This window comes from Diachasma alloeum, unplaced genomic scaffold (genome assembly GCF_001412515.2).
Source record: "Diachasma alloeum isolate Michigan unplaced genomic scaffold, Dall2.0 Dall_scaffold_00597, whole genome shotgun sequence".
Taxonomy (NCBI): Eukaryota; Metazoa; Arthropoda; class Insecta; order Hymenoptera; family Braconidae; genus Diachasma; species Diachasma alloeum.
The window spans coordinates 451,983-477,052 of record NW_021680729.1 but is presented as its reverse complement, the minus strand read 5'-3'; the positions used below and the strand labels follow the sequence as shown (position 1 = coordinate 477,052).

Sequence of the window (25,070 nt, the reverse complement as noted above, 5' to 3'; positions counted from 1 at the left end):
GCCGGCGGGTTTCGGGTTTTTTTGTGGTGCGGGAGGGGAAGGGGGGCTGGCGTGCGCGGTCGGACTCACCTCAGACGTTCTCGCATTTCGCCTTCGCTCCGTTAACCACATTTAGCCGCGTAACATTCCACCACAGGTAATGTATATTTTTCCGGTAAATTTATACTGCAAGGGAGGGGCGAGTGGGAAAACGATCCAGGGAAACTGCACGAATTACTCTGCGCAGGGGAAAAAAATGATTTTCAGGAACATATCACTGATTTTTGGGAATCTATGACTAATTGTTGGTGGTGCTGGTTACTGAGTGGAAGAAGTCTGATCATCAGTGGTTTCTATCACTGAAATTTGGTGAATGATTTCTAGGAATTGGAGATGGGTCCCTGAAAATCAGTGACGTTTTCCTGGAAATTTCCTCGATTCTGATTACAACCAATCAGAGTACAGTACTCGGGACCACGTGACACCTACACATCAGTTTTATTTTGATAATTCACGGGGGGAGAGGTGAATTATCAAACTGATAGTTCACCTATGACCAATTGTTAGCGGTACTGGATACTGAGTAGAAGTCTGATCATCAGTGGTTTTTATCACTGAAATTTGGTGAACGATTTGTAGGAATTACACGGAGAGAAATATTCAATAAAAATTGCGTATCTTTTCCGTAATTCCGAAATTTTACGGAACTGTCACAGAATTTTTTCGGAGCGTTCCGTGATTTTTTTCTGAATTTTCTGTGAAAAATTACGATACCGTCACTTAATTTTCGACCAGAGTGGAGTATTGGGGATCACGTGACACCTACACATCAGTTTTATTTTGATAATTCACCGAATGAGAGGTGAATTATCAAACTGATAATTCCACAGTAGCCTATTAATTGTTTTCACCTATTTGTTCAGATATTTTCCACATTCTGGTGAACGGCGTCACGTAACCCCGAACAACTCAGGAAAATTTAAAATTGAGGACATCATTCGCCGAATGCCCCTCGAAATGCTCTCAAGTGACGGTTTTCACTGAAATTTTAGAGAATCTCGTCATTGAAAATCATTGAAAATCATTGGGAAAAATGATTAATGATAGGCTTCAATAAAACGGTATAATTCTCACTACAGGTATCCGTTCGTGCAGCTCCCCCTCACATCTCTCAAAAAGCAGAAAATTCTAAGCTTTATAGTGACGTTTTATGAATACTCCGAGAATACGAGCAGTTTCGTGCCATTCCATCATTTGAATGAGCGGAAAATGAGGGCTTGAATTATGAAGACGAGGGAATAATGAAAATCTACTGCGTTTGTTTCAATTGTTCGCAAGAAAACTAATTTCTGAAATTTATAATGACATATTTATCGCGAGGAAGTTGTTATTCATCTGCATCATGGATACTCGGAAAACATTCTGTTTTAAGTAGAAGAGGCAGGAAAATATGAACGCATCCAACATTTTAGTTTCTCAATTATTTTACAATTATAGCGAGTGTTATGCAGAGAAGACAAAACTTTTAGTTTTGCAGGTACTTTCACTTATTTCCGCTATTTCCGATAAATTCACATTAGCGCACCTGGAGAAATGACGCACTCAAATTCTATAAAGCACTCTATTTGAAATTGTTCCATCCATTCCAATAATCTTTTTGCTGAAATCAAATAAGCAATTCATTCGATCCAACTAAAGTCTATTCCCTAAAATGATTAATTTAATTTATAATGAATAGTTTTTCATTGAATCAAGGAAACATTTTTTACATAAAAAAAACTATTGATTGGAGGTGAATAATAAAGCAAATAAAAATAGAATTGAAGTTTGGATATAATTTGTATCATGGGCTGTTCCAGAAAAACCACTCATTTTATTTAAAAAATTTCACTCCATTCAATATAATCGTCTCTCTGGATGCACTCGCTGAACACCTCACTCCCCCATTTATTGAAATCTCCACAGAAGCCTTCCCAGAAGCCTCAATCCCCTAGTGAATATTACACCTAATAACTGCAGTCATTTAAACGTCGACAGGTAATAGCCACCCAAGTAAATTCCCACCAATTGCCACCGAAACCTGTCAATGCCGGATCTTCTCACTCACCCGTGAACGAACCCTCATTAAAAATAAAAACTCCACGAAGTGCGCGCGTTACGCCAACCAACGGATGTTGAGTTGTCTCAGAAAGGTGAAAATTTTGTGAAGATCAATAGAAAATTCAGGTAAAAATAATTCTTGAATATTCAATTAATTGAAAATTAGTAACTTCGTAACTTCGCTATGAATATTCAATTTTTTATTGAAAATTCAAGTAAGTTTAGCAATTCCCATCTCAATTTTCAGTTATAATATCCTGATACCTTCAAAAATATCAAATATTTTCTGAAAGCTTCGTTGTAAACCATAACTTGAAACAATAAATTACATTATGAATATATTACATATCAAAACATTTGATGTGCGAGAAAATCATATTTGAGTACAAGAATATGTTAAAACATGAGACCTTTCTCGGACCACGTGCACTGTTAAAAATTTTCGTCTGAATTTTCCGTGTCAAATTCCGGAAATTTTTTTCGTGTTCAAATGATCTGAAAATCAATAAAATACTTGATTCTTCAGTTCAATTATTCTGTGAAAATTGAGAAAAGTCTGGAAATTTCAAGAAAAAATTGAAAATTCATGTTATTTTGTTTCTAAATATCCATGTTCCACTCAAAATTCAATCAAGTCGTGAAATGTCCATCTCACTCCCACTGAAAACTCACGAATTCCCGTGAATTCTATTTAAAACTTGAAATTTCACAAAATTTCCAACAGTATGAATTGAAATGGCTGATAGAATTAGGCGATTGAAGAAAAATATAGTCACAAGTAAATATGTTTCCGATATTACAATTTTTTTTCTCAATGTAGCTAATATCCACCCAAGTAAATTCCCCCTAATTGCCGCCGAAACCTGTCAATCCCAGATCCCCACTCAGCCGTGAACGAATTCCCCATAATAATAAAACTTCACGAAGTGCGCGCGTTACCCCGTCCAACGGATGTTGAGTTATACCAGAAACTACAGTTGTGTACAAAGTGTAATACCTGAATTCACAGTCTCAGGCATTCATTTAGCCAACGTACACCATGTGCCAAACGCAATTTTCGATGAAATACACATGAACCGGTGGAATTTTATTCTCACACGGTAGTTTACACATGAATACTCAGCGAAGAAAAAAAACCACCATCAGTGGGACACTGGTTGCATGGCCAAGTCAACCCACGTTACCTACACTGTTACATGTTATTACGTCGGTTGCGTGCTAGTCGACTGTTACCCTCACTAGGTCAAAACCATGATGATGCAGTTGGTTCTCACTTGGTTCGCTTAGCACCCCGAAGGCCACCGAGTTTTCATTCGTAATGAAGCGAGACTGTGATGCATCGGCGGATAAATTTTCAGCCCTAATGTCATCCACGTGACCTCTGTTTCGCGCGATTCAGGAAAATGTTTATATTCTTCAACGACGTATTACTGTGATTCAGGTGGTAAAATGGGTTATTTGAGCTAATGCATTGGCCGTCGTTTTTGAAATTTATAGTCTTCAAATGATTTCGTGAATTTATGAATTATTGTAAAACGGTTTATGGTGCACGTGTTCTTGATTATAGAGTTTTATCTTGGGAGGAGGGACTCTAGGGGCAGTGGCGAGGGGATTTGACGAAATTATTAGTGAGATGTGGGGAATTCATTTGAAGATGAGTTGACGGGAATTGTGGGGATTACTTCGGTTATAATACTCCGAGAGCTGCAAGATGATCGGGTATTTCGAGATAACTTCGTTGCGTACAAACGAAGATGTCAAGTTTCGCAGGTTAAAAAAATCGCGAGCACTTGGGCGGAAAGTTGAGGCATTCGTTTTTATGCAGGGAAGTTTGAGGGAAATACTCCAATTCATTTTGAATTCATTTTCATTTTCAAATAGAATTGTGGTTTTCGGTATCATCGTTGTACAATCAATATTTCTTGTTATTATGCTTGACAACGGGAAAATTGCCGAGCGACGAAAAGTTATCAGTTATATCGATTATACCCCGAGGCCCTTAAAAATTATCGGAAATTTCCCGATAGTTTCGTTGCGTAGCAGAAAAATCACTGACGCATCGCGCTCGTGATTTTTATCTCGCAAAACTCATCCCAATCGATGACACGCAGGGAAACATGAGGGAAATATCCGATGAATTTTGAAGGTCGAGAAATATTCTGACGAGAATTTCCTTCCTCCTGGCTTCGACCAATCAGAATGCCGTGGTCGAAGTCATATGGCACCTTAAACGAACATCTCGCAGAAGTAAAAAAAAAATACTTAATCTTGTGATTAATTTCTCGTAAATAATTCTAATCAAATCGACTCATTTTGAATGACTCTTTATCTTGAATCAAATTAACACAACTTATTTCACAAATTGAAATGCACGGAGAGAAATAGTCAACAAAAATTACGTCTCCTTTCCGTAATTCCGGAGTAAAATATGGTTGTAGGAAATTTTACGGAACTGTCACGGAATTTTTCCAGAGCGTTCCGTAATTTTTATCTGAATCACCTGTGAAAAATTACGATACCGTCACTTAAATTTTCTGAGTTGATTCCGTAATCGATGAGCGAATTGTGAGTTCCGTGATTCTTACGAAACATTTCTCTCCGTGTGTCAAAATCAGAGAGAATAATTGACCGGGAACTATGAAATTATCAAAATAAAACCGACGTGAAGTTGTCACGTGACCTCAAATACTGCGCCCTGATTGGGCGAACCGAGAAGGAAGAAAATTCTCGATATAATTCTGTTCTGATTACCCACGGGACATCGAATACCGCAATTCCATAGTTCGAAAGGGAATGGCACAAATAATCCCTGAAACTAGAAATTCCAATTATTTCAAACACACGACCATCGAATCTCGAAATTCGTTCCACAATTCCCTTCACTGGGTCACCCCAACGCGCCTTCCCACTAGTTTTGGCCAATCCCGGAAAATCTCAATTCCCCCCCATTACCGCGAATAACCCCTGAGAGGCACCAATCACCATCCGCGTTGTATAATTCCAAATGCCCCGTCCTCATAATTCCAATATTATTTCATTTACAATTTTCTGAACTTTCCTCCAACTCTCGCAATAATTTTATGGTCTCCTTTCGCCCGCAAGCGATGACTCGTTTCCGATTCGATTCGTCGGGCATTCCCGGAAGAAGGCTCATAATCCAAACGATTCCTCGCGGTCGTTCGACTCATCCCCGTACCCCGAACATAAAACGATGATGGATATTGCTCTTGTTGCATACTGGGACAACTCAAGCGTGCACAGAAGTGGAGCATCACAAAACTTACAACTATGATATTCTTTAGTACGTGAAGTACATTTATGCTCGAAGGATAATATCCACTCGTCCATATATGTGGATGGGTTTTGTTGAGGCCAGCCTCCGAAAGGAAAAACATTCACTGTCGATGGAATATTCCTCTCCCTGGGATGTACCAAGGCGTGATGTAGATGACTTTTTGTTGAGGAAACGCTGAACTGGATGAGTTTCTTGTTGGATCTATTAGTGGAGTTAGAGCACTGATAGTTTTTTTTTTCTTTTCGTTTTTATATCTTTCAATTTATCCGCTTTGCAAACCTCGGCTTCTCGTAACTCATCAGGACTATTCCGTGTTCTGTAACTATGGTTTTATTTTTGCTTTCAGGCTCACGTGGATCCTGCTCATCGGTAGCATCGACGTATGCTGGGTAAGGTGTTCTTTCAGTTGAGGCTAATTATTCTATGGGGCAGTTTAACTTTGGAATTGCTGGGTTTTTGATGAATGTCTTTGGGTGTGAGGAAGATCCTTATTTGTGATGTTTTTGTTGAATGAGATGTGTGGTATTTTCTTCGAGTTACAAGATGTACTCAGAAACAGGAAGGAGGACACTAAAAAGTCGTATGGTGTATTTGTTTAGTCATTTTTTTTGTACTTTTTTTACTTCAAAATAATGTGAACTTCATTTAAGAATGGGATTACATTCATTGGAAATTGTATTCTTTGGAAAAGTTAAATTGAATGTGGCTGAATCAAACTGATTTTGTATCGTTATTCATTCAAATTTTGGGAAATGACAGGAAATTAATTCGTTCTCAATTTTTTTTCTGTAATACTCTAGACTTTTAGATGAAAATTGAATATTTTCGAACAGTTTAGTTGTAATTTCCAGGGACGCTATAGTAAAGTTCATTTGGGATTTAAAAAATCATGAAATTCCAATGAAAACATGAAAATCCAGCATTCAATTAGGCTGGATGGAATTTGATTGATTCAGAATTCACGAATATATTTATTTGAATTCTCTTGATTTCTATTCATTTCAATTTATCCACTGATTTTTCTCAATCAAACTGAATTTTACTACATAAATCCTTGAAATTTAAGTAGAACTGTCACTTGACGAAAATTTCAATGTAAAAATCATAAACTTATGAAAAATAAAAATCACGAAATTTTTTATTTTACCTGAAATTTAATGGAATTTCGATTTCATGGACGACAGGAATACGAGAATTTCCTATCCTACTTAAATTTGTATTAAAAATATCACTATTGATTAGAAAAAATTAACAATGACCCAACATGGATTGACTCATCAATAAAAAAATGATAATAATAATGATAACCAAGACTACAACTGTCTGTGAGGATAAATTAATATGAGAAATATATAGTTATTGATCTGTACACATATCAGCGAGAAACAGTTAAACATTTTCGAATGACAAATAGATACCGCAATCAGCACTTCCTATCAAGCCTAACAGATGCTAACCCCCTCGCTAACTCCCAAGATACGCTCATATCGATAAACTCAACATTAGCAAACCTCCGCAAAACATATTGCCCCGGAACTCCTAGCCATTTTCCTAATTGATCTACAACCAGAAACGACTCAATCGAAAACAAATGGGCGGCAATAACCCACTGAATTTTTCCATCCAGGCCACAGGTTTAGAAACAACTGAGGCAGAAAGATCAAATGGCGAAACAATTCTGGAGGATGCAACTGAGGACTACTGGGCAGGAAGTGGCTCCGGCCCCGAGGAGGACGAGACAAATCGAACAGAAACACGAGAAGCCCTTACCCACGAAGCTAGTGATCAGGATGCCGTAAGTAAACTTGATCATTAATTAGCGTTAAAAAAATTATGTTGAGAAAATGAGATCTTCTCGTCGGCTAGACTCACTCGTCGGTGATAAAATGGCGGGGGGGGGAGGGGGAAGGAAAGAATTTTCGTTGCAATGCGACGGGATCCGTAAGTTTCCGCTCGTTGAATAGTTGATCGACCAACGGTTTTCTGGAGGACTTACGCCATGATCGCGAGTTTTCAGCTTGTGGCAGGGGTTCTCTTGTGGAATTATGAGAATAGAGGTACGTGGCGATGGGAAAGCTCATCTAGAAATGGTTCACGTACGATAAAATTTCCTAGAAAAATCTGACGGATTCGCAAGAAAATTCTGTTGGATTTTTTAATAGGAATGATCGGAAAATATTCTATTGGGAAAAAATCAGAAGAATTAGATTTTTCTCTACAACTTATTCTGTTGAGATATCGTCGTATATGTAATACCACAAGAGCTTCAAAATCATCAGATATTTTCCGATAGGTTCGCTGCCGACAAACGATGAAGTTTGCAGATTAAAAATTTACGATTTGATTAAAAAATCATGATTTTTCCTGAGAAACTTGGAGACTTCGTTTGTTCGTAGGGAATCTTGAATCTTTAAGAAATTTTCGATAAAAATTAGACCTCCAGAGGGCGAAACGTGGGACGAAGGTTAGTTTAATCGCAAAAATTAGACTCCCAAGTCTAATTTTTCCGACAAAACTTAATCTAAAAAATGGTTGAATGTCATTTCGTCCCACGTTTGGCCCTCTGGAGGTCTAATTTTTATCGAAAATTTCTTTCCGTGAATTCAACTATAACCATGGACCACTCGACATATTTGGACAAACATTTTTTTCGCCATGGAAAAAAGGATCTATACTTTGCTTTGGAAAGCAGACGAGATACGGAGAATGGGTCCTGGATAGCGGTGCCGGGGCCATCAATCGCCTATGACTAGAGTCAATGTTTCGTCGGTTAACGCCCCGGTACTTCTGCATACACCTGGCGCAATACTAAACTACATTACTTGGGCATTTTATCACCAGGCAAACGGCGTCTTGGGATGCAGATGGGTTTACCGTTTCTCGTAAATCAATTCTATGCATCAATTTGCCAGTTAAAGAACGCAATGGATGGAGACAGGGGGAAACTGTTGATTTACTTCTTCACGCTGTTGGGGGGGAGGGGGGGGGGTCCGCAGATGGTTATTTAAATTGGGATTTATGAGGGATGGAGGTATGGGTCTTGAGAGGGAGAGGACGAGGTTTTGTGGAATCACTGGTGGAGAAAAATTGAATTTTCAGGGACAGTTTTGTAGACTGAGAAAAAAAATCTAATATCTGAAACATATTTACTTGGGACAAGTAATTTTCCTTCAATTGCTTAATTCTCCGAGGCATCTCAACTCACACGGAGAGAAATTCTTTAGAAAAATTCTAGTATTAGCACGGGAAAAAGAGTGTAAAGTGACGGCCAGGGAAAAAATTCCAGTGCCGGCAGTGGAAATTTTATTGAGTAACGCAGGAATTTTTCCCATTCTTAATATAAATTGTTCACATAAAACCCCGGAAATTTCGTCAGGAATCCCCAGAAATGTTAATAGCACTAGAATTTTTTTAAAGAATTTCTCTCCGTGCACGTGGTCCGAGGAAGGTCTCATGCTTTAAAATATTCTTTCACTCAAGAATGAGTTTGTCGCAAATGAAGTCACTCAAATCGCGCCGAAGAATCGCCAATCTTCAAGTATTTATTGTTTTCATGATTTTTTTATATGCACTTCCAATATTTCGATATATAATATATTCGTGATGTAACGCGGAGCGATAATGATAAATGAGAATTTACGCGAATTTTGTGAAACACAAACATTCTGAGATTCAAGTCATTGACCGTTATTTACTTCTCTCGTGTAAATAGGCTCTGCATATTAAACAAATTTTCTCTCAATGGTAGTAATTTTCAAGCAGCAGTTAAACATTAATTCATTAAATCAACTTTATTGAATCAGACGAATGATTTTATTCGAATACATCATATAGTCATCATCAATAACACGCGCGAATACATTTCACAGAAAAACCTAGTGAATTCGCTAAAGAATTCTATTCGATTTCTGTTCAACTTCTGTTGAAAATTAATTCAATTCAATAAAAAAAATTCAAATAGAATTCCAATTTAGAGAGCTCCCACAGTTACGCGCCAGGTAATTAGTTTTTGACCACTTGATAATGAAAGACTATTAACAATTCGACCCCGAATACCTAATCACTGAGACAATCCTGACGATCAAAATTTTTTCTTCTCCTTGAAGAGTTTCGCGTCTCCCTTCGCAATAATACAATGCAAATCTCATCCAGACGTATTTCCCTTCTTATCAATGCAGAATGTAACACAAGATGACGAGAAGTCGGTTCGTAGCGGTGACTAATGACTCGCGACGCTTGATCTCGACCGCGTGACCGTTAAGCGACGCATGAATGCGCGGGCGTCGACGGGGTACATTCCCTATACTTTTGATTCTCTCCCTCCCGTACTTTTGATCCTCGCGGAACATGTCACCGGCGATAAAATGCGATAGTTACACACATGAAGCGACAGTTCCGCTTCCTGGTGTAGTTGACCATCGCAAACATCACTGGAGCGACTCCCTGTCATGAAAACTCCCTCGAGTAGTAAACAGTAATGAGGGAATATCCGATAGGTTGTTGGTCGCGCGCTCCCATTGCGGGTGGGACCAATAATTTCCCGGCCAATTGCCTCTCCTTCCTTCATCAGAATTAGATTTTTCTATACAACTTATTCTATTGAGATATTCTCCATTAAATTTCCTCGGTTCAAATTTTCCAAGTTTTTTTGTTTAATATTCTTAATGAAAAAAAAAACAGAAAATACACGGAGAGAAATGTTCAGGAAAAATTACGGAACTCCCAATTCGCTCATCGATTACGGAATCGACTCAGAAAATTTAAGTGACGGTATCATAATTTTTCACAGGAGATTCAGATAAAAATTACGGAACGCTCTAGAAAAATTCCGTGACAGTTCCATAAAATTTCCAACAGCTCCGGAATTACGGGAAAGATACGTAATTTTTATGCACGGAGAGAAATTTTTTAGAAAAATTACTGCTAGCCCGGTAAAAGAGGCGCAAAGTGACGGCAGGGAAAAATTCCAGTGCTGGCAATGGAAATTTTATTTGGGAGAACGTGAATTTTTCCCCGTATTATTCATTCAGTGACACTATACATTAATTTCAGTGAATATTCCTCGGTGAAAATTTCATAGAAATCCCCAGAAATTTTACCAGAAATCCTGAGAAATTTTACCTTAACAGCAGTAGAATTTTTCACAACCGGTGGATTGTGATTTTTTTCAGTACTCATACTAGAATTTTTCTAGAAAATTTCTCTCCGTGTGAAATATTTCACTCCGTGTAGCATGAAAAAATTGACCTATATTGAAAAATCTATGGAAAGTTGCAAATTACAAAAATTCATGTTCGAATTCCTCCAAAACCGCTGAGACGATTTTGCTGGAGTTTCACTCGATTATTCTTAATCATACAAAGTTGCATCAATTATAATGACAAGAAACCAATCTCATCGTTTCTCTGCGCGGAGTCATCAAATTCTAGGGGTCATGAAACGAGGAGAAATCGTGAAATTAATAACTCCCTTCGGGTCAGAAAGTTAAAAAATTGGTGACTGTGGAATGGTTTGAAATTTCAGGTGGTTTATGTGGGCGAGGGTGCGTCGTATGTGCCCGTGCCGGCGTTGAAGAGACCGTTGAGTCCGAATCTCCAGGCGCTGCAGACACTCCAGGGGCTGCAAGGCCTCGCTGGGGGTGGAGGCGGTGCTGGTAGCGGTGAGGACGAGTGGGGAAGACATCCGGAGACTTGGGATCGGGAGCACAGGAGGTACAGGCCGAATACTACTCGAGTACAACGTGAGTATTGGAACAACTGAGTTTGATCATTTTAGGGGATTTTCAGGGCATTTTATGGGTGGATGAGGGAATTTTTTAAGAATAATGTTGCGATTTTTCTTTGCCATGTCAGTCACTATTGCGGAGAAAAAAAAAATTTCATTTTATGGTACGTGTAAATGATTTCTAGAGACATTCCACTGAAATTCTGAAATTCAGAGATTTTGTTACCAATTTTTAATGATTAATTTTATGTGACTAACGTGAGCAATTGACACTGACATCATCGCTAATTCTTAGGGGAATGTTACTACTAATTGGGTATGGATTCCTGAAAATCAGTGACGTGTCCATAAACATTAATTTTTTTTTTCATCTGTATTCGTTCGATAATTTTAGAAAGTGTCCGGACATTTTCTTTGTGGATGAGGAAATTTTTGAGAAAAAATGTCTTGGTTTTACTGAAATATGCATGAAAAAAATTGAATAGAAATTTCCCCACTTCTGTGAAATTTTCATCAAGTGACAGTTCCAGTGACATTTCGAGGAATTTATTCGTTGAAAATCAAAAAACGACAGAAACTGTGAATTTCAGTTCAATTATCCCATAAAAATGACTAAAAATCAAGAAAATTCAGATGAATACATCATTAAATTTTTAATCAATTAGAAATTCAACGTAATTTCATCCTGAACATTCATGTTTTGATTCAAAAACCAATTTGGAATGATACTGAACTTCAATTGAACATTAAATTGAAATCTGAAATTCCCTGATTTTTCATCTGAAAATTACTCCTAAACTGTTCATGAAATTTCAACGTTTTCCTCTCAATGAACTCACTCATTATCAGATCATTGCCGGATAAATAATACACGCATGAAATAAATGCAATAAAAATTCCTAGCGCCTCTACTTGTGAATTCTATCAGTCGCTATCACCGATTTCCCCTGCAAAATTCCTAGTTCAAGACTCAATGCAATTTCATTTTCGTATACAAATAACTCTGATAGATCTATTATTCACAGGAATAGACAACGAAATATAATTCCAATAGAATTTCCTAACGGATGCAATAAACATCTGAAAAAATAATCAATATCTCAATTGAACTCAAATTAGCCCCAGTTACTACGACTTTACGGCACATTTTTCATTCCATCCTCTTCGCAAAATGCTAAAAATATCGTCGAGCAATTATCTGTGAAATATAACTACATAACTAGTCTATAAAATAATATATAAAAAAATAACTGAAAGCATAAAACGTTCCTAGTAGTAAATCCCTCAGGAGATGTATATTCTTAACCGTTTCTGATGCATTGACGCTCGAAATAATATTGAGACAAATAACGTGACGACTTGCACGTATGGACCCCTAACATTAGCCCACATCTCATAGACGTTAAAGGATGGTATTATACGTCTGGATCAATCCCGTTAGAGGAGCAATTAAAACGGTGTCGGAAATCGTGCAAGCGCAAGCGCGCGCTCCTGACACTGTGTGCAACAGAAGCCGGGGTGTCTTATTCTTTTTTTACTCATGCTGTTTTTTTCCTCGTTCTTTCTCTTTAACTGCACGTCTCAATTGCAACGTCATTACCAACAGTGGCGACTGGTCACGGCGGACAGCTGAGAAGTACCCATGTCATTTGAATAATTGTATTTTTATGTTTTTTTTGTTTGAGGTGTCTAAGGGGATCGCAGTATTGGAAACAATTTCTGACTTGTTCTCTTGAATAAATATACACGCAGATTACGCTTTTTTTATTTTTTGCATTTTGACAAGGAATTTTTGAGTAGCTTCATGTTGAGGAAGGTTTATGGGAATTGTTCTATACGAGGAGAGAAAAGGCATCTTTTCCTCATTTCTTCGTTGAAATGTACACTGAAAAATTTTTGTTTGAAATTTCCGATACACTTTTTGGAAATTTTTATCGAATGTAATTAATACTGAAATTTCAAGGAATTTCGTCATTGAAAATTCAGAATTTCGTAGAAAAATCAAAGAGAACCGTAAATTTTAGTTTTATTTTTCGCTGAAAATGAATAGAAAACCAGAAAATTCCGATAAATATATTCTTGGATTTTTAGGACAAAGACACTGAATGCGATTTAGGGGGAAAAAATTTGACACTGAGTATTTATATTTGATTGAAAATTCAAGTAAATCAAGGAATTCTCCTCGTGATGCCGCTTAAAATTCGGGAATTGTACTGAATTTTCAGTGAAACCTGAAATTTCATGATTTTTTTCTCCTAAATCACAGCCACTGCCACTGTCCTGAAAATTAGTAGTCAACTATCAATGAAATTTCATTTTTTTCTAACAGTGTAGTGAAAAAATTCAATGTTGAAAATGTATTTGGTAGATAGAAATGAAATTTTATTCCCGTTGAGGGATACTTCGCCCCGATTATGAGATTTATTGGGTTGCAAACATTTTTTCACTGCACATCGTAAATTTTATCTCGAAATTTTTTATGAAAACCTTTATGGAAATTCCTGCTGAAACTTTATGGCAGCGTAATAATTTTTAAATGGAAAATTTTATACGTTCACGCTATCAAAATCAATTTCATTCTGCAAAATCACACAAATTCCACATTTTCCAAAAAATTTAACATGAATATTCAGCGTTCGATGAAAGATATTGGTCTAGTATTGAAAAATTTTTCATAAGAAAAATATTGAAGTGTATCATTTCTCAAGAACAAATTTTATCGCGCGTACTGTCGCATTAAAATATCCTCAAGTATCGATTCAACGAAGCAGAGGAGATGCACTAGAGACGGAGAATCGATGAATTTCAGCTGCCATTGTCGGCGTGAGTTTGAAGGAACGACGATGGTCATGATGATGATAATGATGATAAAGGGACTGGGGAGAGAAGAATGCGAGGAACGAGAGCAAAAACATAGCTCCCAACGGGGAGACGGAGTTTCATCTCTATTACATTCACGAGTGTTTCGATGAGAATGGGAAACTGAGAGATTCAGTTCGGAGTGAGAAAAAACTCGTGTAGAAACATTCGAGGGGAGAACAAGTGGAGAAATTGGATACAATTTATTTTCAAAATGTCTCAAAAACTGTACAATTTAAATGAATTCCTCAGTTTATTGTTTATAGAGAAAAATGAAAGGCGCAGGAAACCCATCAAATTTCAAGTTTCACTGAAAATTCTGTGAAATTCTATATTTTCAACTAGCCGAAAGACGAGAATTCCTTCAATCAATTCAAAACTCAAGAATAAATTCATCGAAATTGTTCCTAATTTTTATTAAATTTCATGGAAAAACAGAACCAAAATTGATCACTTCAATCCATTTCTCCATCAAATAGTGAATAATAAATGACAAAATTCCTTAAGTCTCCCGGAAATTGTACCCAAAAATTTGCATGAGTCACTTCACTTTATTCCATTCTCACCCGAGGGAATAAAGTGAAGGGCACAGAAGGGCCGTAAAATTCTTGCAGTGAGGAAGAGACCTCGAGAGGAGGGCCCGGAAGAAAATCCTCGGGCTGAGCGTCCGTGGAATTAAATCGTCAATTACGCGAAGAAGGAGCGATTATAGGTTTAGTGCAGCATTCTCGAACGACCGATTCCCATAAATCCTCCACGGCCTTCTCGAATTCCTTCCTCCCCATCCTCACCCCTCTTTCCCTCATTTCTCCTCTTTCCCTCCAATCCAGCACAGCATACCTCCTCTATACCTCAACTTTTTCCTGAGCATCACCTGTTCCTTCCGTGTATTGCATATTTAAAATGCCCTCCAGTTTATTCTTTTCCCCTCCATTTCATTTTCGTTTGTAGTTTTGTGCAGTATTTTTTGCCAACGACATTAGACAACCGATTTTCCGTTCTGCATCACACAACTTGGAGTAGCTGCGTCATTATCATCTTATGCATAGTAGTTTGAGTTGAGTGGCCCCCGGAAGAAGGGAAAGCGTATTGTCAGAATGTATACGGAGCCTTTGCACTCCATTACTGTACTCTTTCCGCATCGTTTACGTCGTGAATTAGCTGTGGGGGGAGGGGGGGGGGAGAAATTATTTTTTCTCTCCCTTTGATTGGTCCAGAGACCTTTGGTATTCCATGCTGGTATCTTTGAGGAATGTTTCAGTCGTGGTTGGGGAATATTTTCAATAGTTGGCATTCTTCAATGCATTCGAAATGTTGGAATGCCATCTTCTTGTTAAAAGGAAAATCTTTAAATAAAAAGTTCTATTGAAGAAAATGAAAATATTCTCATTCATTGCAATTGATTTTTTTTTATAGATCAAATTAGTGTGAAATCATTGGAATGCTGAAATCAATCCATTAGTTTTTTAATTTTAATCTCCCCTAATAATCAAAATCGACTTGAATCGTTCTACCGCTTCGCTACTCAATTCATTCCTCTCTTGAAGTGGTACATGCAATCTTTTCTAATTATGAAATCATCTCAAGAGCGACTGATTCTAGGACAGAATGTTGAGAGATAATGTTCGAAGTTGAAAATGTTTCCTATAAAAAGCGTTTTCTGACAATTAGTCTGTAAACCACTAATAGCTGAGATTATTTCATCATTACATACCTCAATGATTATCCACTAACCGACTAATGATACCTTTCATTTAATTCAATTAATCATCGTCAATTATTATTCATCAGCCCTTAAGTGGTCGCAACTCTCCAGCACCGAACGTAGTTGGTCGCACGGTAAGAGAATCCCACCCCATGTATTTTACGATTTCAAGAAAAAAAAGTGGGAAAAAAATGTATTCCTTGTTTATGGGGAATTTTGAACCTTCAATTAATAGGAAACGGGAGTATAAAAGCGAAAAAATTGTTAGATAAGTGAAAAACTCGGTTTCATTGGGTGCAAAATTTTGAAATTTCAATGTTAGACACGAGGATTTTCAGCGATTTGGATTTTCAGAAGATTTTCATAATTTATTGGTGTAAGTCCGGATCGAAAAAAAATTGTTAATGTGTACGATATATTTGAAAGTAGAAAGACAAATTTTTATGTATTTGTCACTCACGAAATTTTTGTGTGAAAATAAAAAATTGAAGAATGGCGGGAATTCCCTCATTATGCGACCACTTAAGAGCTAATTTAATTATTTGATGGCTGTAACGTTATAAGCACGAACAACGTATTTTCTACTCTGACCTACACAAGATAGAATGATTCTAGGACAACGTGTCAACCGATTTTTCAAAAGAAAATTAAATCTTGCATCCGAAATATCTGTCAGTGGAGAATGAAATAAAATGAAACTAAAAATCTCAAATTATAATAAAATAAATAAATAAATTCCACTAAAAGTTCAATGAATTTCGAATTTCTGAGCTGCAGGAATTTTCATGATTTATATTAATTTCCATGGAGCATTCAAAATGAGATTGATAGTTTGCAGTGATTTATTCGTCAAATTGTGAACTTTAAATTACGAAATTCCTTGTCACTTTAGCACGAGAAATTGCATTAATTCCATCCTCCAAAAATTCATTTAGTGCCCCCCCCCCCGCAATGTAACATATAAAACTTCATACAAAGTATAATCCTCGATGCCATGCACTCACATTCCTCCGTGCATTCTAAGACATATCCAGCGGTATGCATAAAATGCAATGCATTCACACTCCGTGATAAATTGCCATCCCCGGGGAATAAAAACCCGAGAGAATAAAAAAAGTCGTAATAAGAATGAGAGAAATGAAGAATCAGCACGACTCGTCACGCAATCGTCGCAGCGCTCAGTACGCACTCCCTTCAGTAATAAAATCGTTATAAGAAGCATTGTATCATCGTACCCTCGTCTCCCACCAACCGTGACTATCCTCGCCCGGCAATCTCTTCACCCGGCGCTCGTTTAGACACGTCGTTACGTCGTGCTGCCTCCCAACTTCTTCTGCGCCCCCCCCCCTCGACCCTTCTATTTCTTATCAAACACAGTCCACACGGTTATACAAATACCACTAATGGGTAGGAGCGGGGAGAGTCAAGTTTGTAAGTATGTTTAACAAGAAAAAGAAGACCGGGAGTTTGACTTTCACTCTCGGTACATCGATGACCGGATTCCAAAACGGAAGCCAAACCCTCACAACTGGCTCTCAGCACGTCCCAACTTACTGAGGATGTTGCGATAGGAAGAATACCGTGAATAACGAGCCGAAATCAGATTTTACTTTAATTTCCTAATTCCTCTGGCTAGCGAATTTATGATGTCCAATTATTCCCGTAAAAATTATGCATTTTTGTGCTATTTTTTCTGCATTGCGGTTGTGGGATTGACAGTGATGAATTTATTTGGGGAGAATAAAGCGATGTGTTGAAGTTTATCGTTCGTAAATTAATTTTCAGGACGGTACATTGCCCTTGCGACCCCGTACATTTCCAAGCAAAATTAGAAAATGTACAAAATCGAACGATTGCAATGCTTCTATGCGGAAGAAAAAACGTCATTTCTTTGATTGTAAATTATAAATAAATGACAAAAAAAAATCGTCTTCAACACCGTCAAGTCCTTTCAAACCCGTACATCTTTCGATCTATGCTACATCGACAAATCTGGTCAGGTAGATGTCACGGTGAGTTTGCTAGCACTTCTGTTATGTGCACCAAGCCTCAGATATTTCCGAATAGGAACCTGATTGTATTCAGAACCGTCAAGACCTTGCGATACCACACTGGTGTCATTCATCCGAAGATAGGAACGACAAGTGCACTTTCGTCACTCTGTGATACACCGAAAAATCTTGACATGTTCATGACTACGAGCCTAATGAGAGACGCATCAGTGACCTGCAGCATTAATGAACTCATCATGGAGTATGATTAAATGGTTAAACAAGCAGGGGGCAGCGAGCATGTGGCAGTGAACATCGCACTCATTAATTTTTTTCAATACTTTCTTTGCCATCAATAAACTGATAGTGGGTTTCTGAATGGTTTTTAGCGGAATAAAATTTCATTTCAACTTGATATTTCGATTTTTGCGTTTGCTAGAGACCGAACAACGATTCCGAGGTAAAGCAAGGAGAAACCTTACGATACTTACCATTTTCCACAAACAAAAACATTAATCCCGCTCAGATTGAATATCCACAATGCCACACAAAAATCCTGCCTAATGATTGAAAAACTATGCTTTTTCAGGCAAGTTTCAAAGTGTTTTAACAAATATAATACGTTCTATCCCTGTGATGAGCACCCATATGCTGTAGGGTCTACAGGAAAATATTAAACTTTTCGATGGAATCGTTTATTACAAAAAGGTGAATATCTCCGAAACCATTGGATGGATCGCGCCCATCCGAAAGACAAACCGTCAATATTACACTTTGACTACATGAAAAAATTCACACAATTTTTTCCCACCAAGGCTAATTATTCTCATCTTAACACAACAAGGATAAAAAAAAATAATTTCAAAAAATCACAATCAATTCATCCACGTTTGACGAATTACTCAACCACCACAGAATAATTCCTCCACTAACTCACCCTCCTCTCATCTAATTTCAGATATCGAGGCAGAGTGTCAGGACGACTACATGAAGATAAGAATCGGCTTCAATGGCTCCTTCGCGGGTCTATTATACTCAGCGGGTAAGAACATCACAAACCCGAGTCCGATCAAGTCTCCCAACAATGCCCACCACAAACCCCCATTGCCAATACCGACTCAATAAAACTTGAAGCTCATTCCCATTGTTTATTCCCCCGATACAAGTCAAGTCATCTTCATAATTGTGCGAATAAAATTAGATTAGTTGTAATCTCAAGGTGAAATCTGGGTACATGTACAAGCACAAAGTACATGTGCAAGTACAAGAGATGTTGGATGAACAATAATGGAAAAATACATAATGCAAAAAATATTCAGAGCCTCACTCGCTCGTGGATAGCTAGTGCTCGTTGGTGCGAAACAAAACACTCCTCCATTCGAGATTGAGACCACTGTTGTNGGGGGGGGGGGGGGGGGGGGGGGGGGGGGGGGGGGGGGGGGGGGGGGGGGGGGGGGGGGGGGGGGGGGGGGGGGGGGGGGGGGGGGGGGGGGGGGGGGGGGGGGGGGGGGGGGGGGGGGGGGGGGGGGGGGGGGGGGGGGGGGGGGGGGGGGGGGGGGGGGGGGGGGGGGGGGGGGGGGGGGGGGGGGGGGGGGGGGGGGGGGGGGGGGGGGGGGGGGGGGGGGGGGGGGGGGGGGGGGGGGGGGGGGGGGGGGGGGGGGGGGGGGGGGGGGGGGGGGGGGGGGGGGGGGGGGGGGGGGGGGGGGGGGGGGGGGGGGGGGGGGGGGGGGGGGGGGGGTGACCGTTGAACAACAAGAATCGATATCGATCTATCCCATGCGCATCGAATCGTCGAGCGTGCTGAGACAATCGCTCTTAATTACAGGCTACTCTTACGATCCTGACTGCATGTACGTCAATGGTACTGGCCGGGATTACTACGAGTTTTACATTCAGTTGAATCGTTGCGGCACCCTTGGCGAGAACACCCACCATCAGGACAGCAGAAAGAATCCAACGGTCAGTGGTTGATGCATTTCTTTTTTCTCTTCAATTTTTTTTATTCACCAGTTTATCATTTGAAAAAAAAAAAACAAATTTATATTTCTCGTGTTTTCCTTCATGTTACCCTCAATCATTTATCTGCCTTTGCCATTCTCCTCATCATCCATCATTTGTTATGATTCTATGAACGGATTTTAAGTCTTAGTAATTGTAGAGTACGGGATGAATGTTGGTGGAGATGTTGGTGTACATAAATGATGATTAACGTTTTGCATTTTCGTTGCAGAAGAATCTCATGTGGAATACTGTTACTGTGCAGTATAATCCGCTTATTGAGGAGGAGTTTGATGAGCATTTCAAAGTTACGTGCGAGTACGGATATGACTTCTGGAAGACTGTGACTTTTCCCTTTCTCGACGTCGAGTGAGTTATTTTATGAGTTTTTGGGGTGGGGCGGGGGAGGAAGTGGTAAAACGTGGTGAGTCGACTCGCCCAGTCCGATGAAACGAATTATTTCGATAGGGAAAAGCCGGGAAATGTAATGTCAGTGGATACGTTTTGTATGAATTTTTGTGAACTACAAAAAAATATTTCCCATGACTATTTTTCGTGTAAGTGACCATGAGGCGAGTTCTTTTATGATCTGATGAGGGGAAGACTGAACCATACCCTTGTGGAGATTTGAACCCTAGTATTTTGCGTGCCAGGAAAGCACTGCCACAAATTGGCCACCACGAGGTACTCGATTTCAATTCATCTGAGGAGGTTTATGAATAATTTAGTCATTTTTTTATGACGATTGCCATAAGTTAGTAAGGATTCAGGGAAGGTTTATTCCTTAATCATGTTTTCATCGAGTTTCCTGGTTCGATCAGACGTCATGTAAAATGCCGAAAGGTTTTTTTTCAAGATTTCCTAAACTACAAAAAATGTTTCTCGGTCTTAGCGATTAACATAGTTTTTTCAATTCTCAGCAACAAACGGTACAAAAGCTGAAACTTTACGAAAAACAACTGTCATGTCGGGATTAGAACCCATGCCTCCTGCATGTCCCCCAAAGACTGCAACCAATAGACCACTATATACACCTCAATCTCCAGTCAATTGAACCCGCAAATGAATAAACCTTTCATTCTTCATTCCCACACGATAAATCTAGACTCCTCTGTTAATATGAAAATAAATAATTGATGATATGAGCCTCCCTGTTGGAAATCTGAGGTTGAGAGAAATTAATCAAGAGACTATTCCATTAGAAATTTGCTCCACTACAAAAAAACGTCACTTGAAAATCTCCTCTGAACTGAGGTCGAAAGAAGAAGTACAAAGTCGCAGACAAAATCATGTTTTACCACTTCAATTCATAAAATATGAATATCGAATTTATCACTTCCTATGGAAAGGGCAATAATCATCACAATATTCCGTAGTTTCGGTAGACTATTCCATCAGAATATTTGCTCCACTACGAAAAACGTAACTTAAAATTCTCGAAAGAAGAAGTACAAAGTCGCAGACAAAATCATGTTTTACCACTTCAATTCATAAAATATGAATATCGAATTTATCACTTCCTATGGAAAGGGCAATAATCATCACAATATTCCGTAGTTTCGGTAGACTATTCCATCAGAATATTTGCTCCACTACGAAAAACGTAACTTAAAATTCTCGAAAGAAGAAGTACAAAGTCGCAGACAAAATCATGTTTTACCACTTCAATTCATAAAATATGAATATCGAATTTATCACTTCCTATGGAAAGGGCAATAATCATCACAATATTCCGTAGTTTCGGTAGACTATTCCATCAGAATATTTGCTCCACTACGAAAAACGTAACTTAAAATTCTCGAAAGAAGAAGTACAAAGTCGCAGACAAAATCATGTTTTACCACTTCAATTCATAAAATATGAATATCGAATTTATCACTTCCTATGGAAAGGGCAATAATCATCACAATATTCCGTAGTTTCGGTAGACTATTCCATCAGAATATTTGCTCCACTACAAAAAACGTAACTTGAAATTCTCCTCTGCACTGAGGTTTAAAGGAAAAACGCAACGTCGCAGACAAAATCGTGTTTTACCACTTCAATTCATAAAATATAAATATCGAATTTTTCACTTCCTACGGAACGGGCAATAATCGTCATAATATTGCAGGGTTGCGACGGGAAACCCAGTAGTATTTACCCTTCAGCCCCCCGAATGCTACATGGAGATAAGATACGGGTACGGAACAACCGGAACTCGAGTTGCGGGACCTGTCAGGGTTGGGGACCCACTGACACTCATCATCTACATGAGGAGCAAATACGATGGTTTCGATATCGTCGTTAATGACTGCTACGCACATAACGGGGGAAACAAGAGAATTCAACTTATCGATCAGTATGGATGTCCCGTGGATGACAAGTTGATTAGCAGGTTCAGGGGTTCCTGGTCGGAGAGCGGATTGTTCGAGACGCAGGTCTTCGCTTACATGAAGACGTTCAGGTTCACGGGCTCGCCGGCGCTGTACATCGAGTGCGATGTGAGAATGTGTCATGGAAGGTGTCCGGTGAGTAATTACTCCTTGATTGATGATCATATGTGGAGGGATTAGCTCGGTAATGAGGGGTTGTAGAAACCATCAAGAGACATTTCCGATGGAAAAGTCTGTTCGCTTGAAAAATGTCTCTTGATGTAATTGAGTAATTTACGGGGTTTGATGTTTGAAGAGAATAGTTTTGGGAAAAATTCTGTAGCTCATCTGCACGTTTTTCCAGTAGAAATGTTCAATGAAAAATAATCTACAGAGAAAATCTGTAGAATTTCATTTTTATACCCAACTTATTGTATAGTTGAAATAATTCCTATTTGATGTTTTCTACAAAAAAATGGCAACAAAGATGTCGGATTTGCCAATAGAATCAGCCCAAATTAATAGAATGTTCAATGGAAGTTCAAGAGAGATTCAATAAAATTTTCTGTCCAATTCGCTCGGTAACGATTTTTTTTGCGTTTCAACCTCATAACTAATGGCACACATGAATGTCTTTTCGCTTTACAGAGTCAACCCTGTCACTGGAGAAATTCCAAGAACGTTGCCAAAAGATCGTTGGCCCTCGCTGGTCCTACGACTCCGGCAACGAGCTTATCAGAGAATGTTAATCTATTCCAGTCACTGCGGGTGCTTCAAGAGGGCGAGGCAGAACCTGAAATCTTCCAGAATTCAACGGCCTCGTTGCACAATGGTAAATAAAAATTCTTCCTGAATTTCTTAGAATTATCAAGTGTATTTTAAAAAATCTCTCGTAAAATATTGAATGATTTTTTAGGCTGCAATTAGAACAGATTTTTTAGGCTGCAATTAGTATTCAATTTTCTATTTCAGAATATCTCTAAATGCCTATTTTCTCTCTAAAATAGCTTGCAATTAACATAGTTTAGAATTGAGAGAGAAAAATAAGAGGAATAACGATAGAAGAATGAAATGCCTGTAGATAATTTAATCAAGACAATGCAATGACTCTTCCATGTGATTATATTTCTCCACATCCCGTTCGATCATTCCCTCGCCCCAATGATCTCCACCTTATTTATTTCATCAATTTATTTCAGGGCCTAGTGAAGCACCCCCTGGCGATAGAGTCTGCCTCCGATCAACGGTAGTCAGTACAATAGTCGGCCTGGGCTGCGCCTTAATCTGCATAATGATTGGTACCCTCCTCGCCCTCTGCTCGCGAATACGACGCGCAGCGAGAGAAAAATTACTGAGCGATAGTCTGAGCTACATGACTCACAAAGGTCGAATTAATTAACTTCCCGATAAGCCTAAAATAAGACGAAATAATAATTTCAACGGAATAATTCACCACTGAGTGAGTGAGGAATTCCATCTTGATCAAGATCTTCACTAAATTATATTTTTTACGAGTGAAAATAAAGAAAATAAATCTAGACACGAGTGTAGAAACAGAGATGCGAACAAGTGACCTGTGTAAATAGCAGGCACTGGATCAACTCCGCGTCCGGTTTACACGCAATGAGAAAACACTAATTACGAATATTTAATTAAGGGTTCTCTGCTTTACGAGAGTTTGCCATTTACTTGGATTTGTCTTCATTTCCAAGCCAATGGCCCTTCGAAGGATCTACCGACTCACTTGATATGCAATCGAAGGCAATCAATGTTCAATTAACGGAATAGGAAAAATCGTGGATAATAAAGAGAAGAATTCAATAGCCATGTTTTCGATTGATATATCTGAATCTAATGGAAATGTACTGTTAACAATTTTTGGCTGGAATTGCCGGTATACTTCTTGGAAATTTTTGTCGCACTATAGTTTGACTCGAATTTCAAGGAATTTCAGTTCAGTTATTCTATGAAAATCAGTAGAAATTGGGAAAATATTCTTGAATTTTTAATTCGCACAGGAACAAAATTCATAGAAAAATCCTGCGAATTCGATAGAAAATTCTGTGAAATTTCTATTGGAAATTCTATTAGCGTTTTTTTGCTCGCGTTTTTCTATTCTATAGAAGAAAAATCATTCTATTGAGACATTTTTTATAAGAATTCCTCGGCCTGAATTTTCCAAATGTTTTCCGCTCTATTTTTTTGTTTCTCTTTTCATTGAAAAAAACAAACAAAACAAACATAAAATATCTCAATAGAATAAGTTGTATAGACAAATGAAATTCTATTGACTTTTTCTCTATAGAATATTTTCCATTGGACACCTCTATTGAAAAAAAACACACGGAATTTTTCAGCAGATTCGGCCGAAATCCAATGAAATTTTCTATCGAGTTCTGTAGCATTCCTGCTGCTGAGAAATTTGGAATTTCACGTTTTTCTCCCTCGAAATATAATTCAACGTAACTCTCCTAAAATTTACTAGTCAACTCTCCATGAAATTTCCATCTTTTTTTCCAACGGTGTAGCAGAATCCCCATGAGGACCTCCTTTGTAAGGAAAAAATATGAGCCACAAAACTGGTCTTTCTGATAATTCTGCAATAAATTTCTAGCAAAAAGCCTTCACTATTGAGTTTAATACACCTCACAATCAAATAGACTGGTTTGAGATTGCGAGTGACGTCGGTCAATAAACTATTAATTAAAATAATATAATATATAATGACACGTAGACATGCGATCCAGCAAGACTGCGAGATTGAAAACGAGAGAAAATAATTTAAGATGTGCCTTTTAAAAATTGATGAAAACATCAAATTCCGAACTACAAATTATTAATTATAGTTACTTTAAATGAACATTTATCCTCGAGTTTATCTGCATCATATCGATATCCATATGAACGCATAATACATTACAGTTATTATCATGCATTAACGAATCAATTGCAACGCCTCATTTTCATACAAAAAGGAACGAAGAATTGAAATAAAAAAAATGGAGTATTTAATAAGTGCCTCGACGTTTGAACACGGCCAGTGAGGATTAAGTAATATTTCGAGT

At 38.3% G+C, this 25,070-nt stretch overlaps 1 protein-coding gene across 1 annotated transcript; it reads left to right on the top strand.

Annotated features, from left to right (window-relative positions):
• Positions 1-3,790: 3,790 nt before the first annotated feature.
• Positions 3,791-23,880, top strand: LOC107043532. The gene is made up of 10 exons (XM_015265065.1): positions 3,791-3,798; positions 5,721-5,763; positions 7,002-7,169; positions 10,898-11,114; positions 18,612-18,695; positions 19,479-19,612; positions 19,884-20,020; positions 21,765-22,161; positions 22,654-22,837; positions 23,205-23,880. The coding sequence occupies exons 1-10, from the start codon at positions 3,791-3,793 to the stop codon at positions 23,402-23,404; spliced, it is 1,572 nt and encodes a 523-aa protein (XP_015120551.1). The 3' UTR covers positions 23,405-23,880.
• Positions 23,881-25,070: the final 1,190 nt, after the last annotated feature.

Bases quoted from the DNA above. Each gene is read 5' to 3' on its own strand.
- LOC107043532 (XM_015265065.1), top strand. The intron at 11,115-18,611 runs GTGAGTATTGGA...ATCTAATTTCAG, and splicing joins GAATACTACTCGAGTACAAC to ATATCGAGGCAGAGTGTCAG. The intron at 22,838-23,204 runs GTAAATAAAAAT...AATTTATTTCAG, and splicing joins AACGGCCTCGTTGCACAATG to GGCCTAGTGAAGCACCCCCT.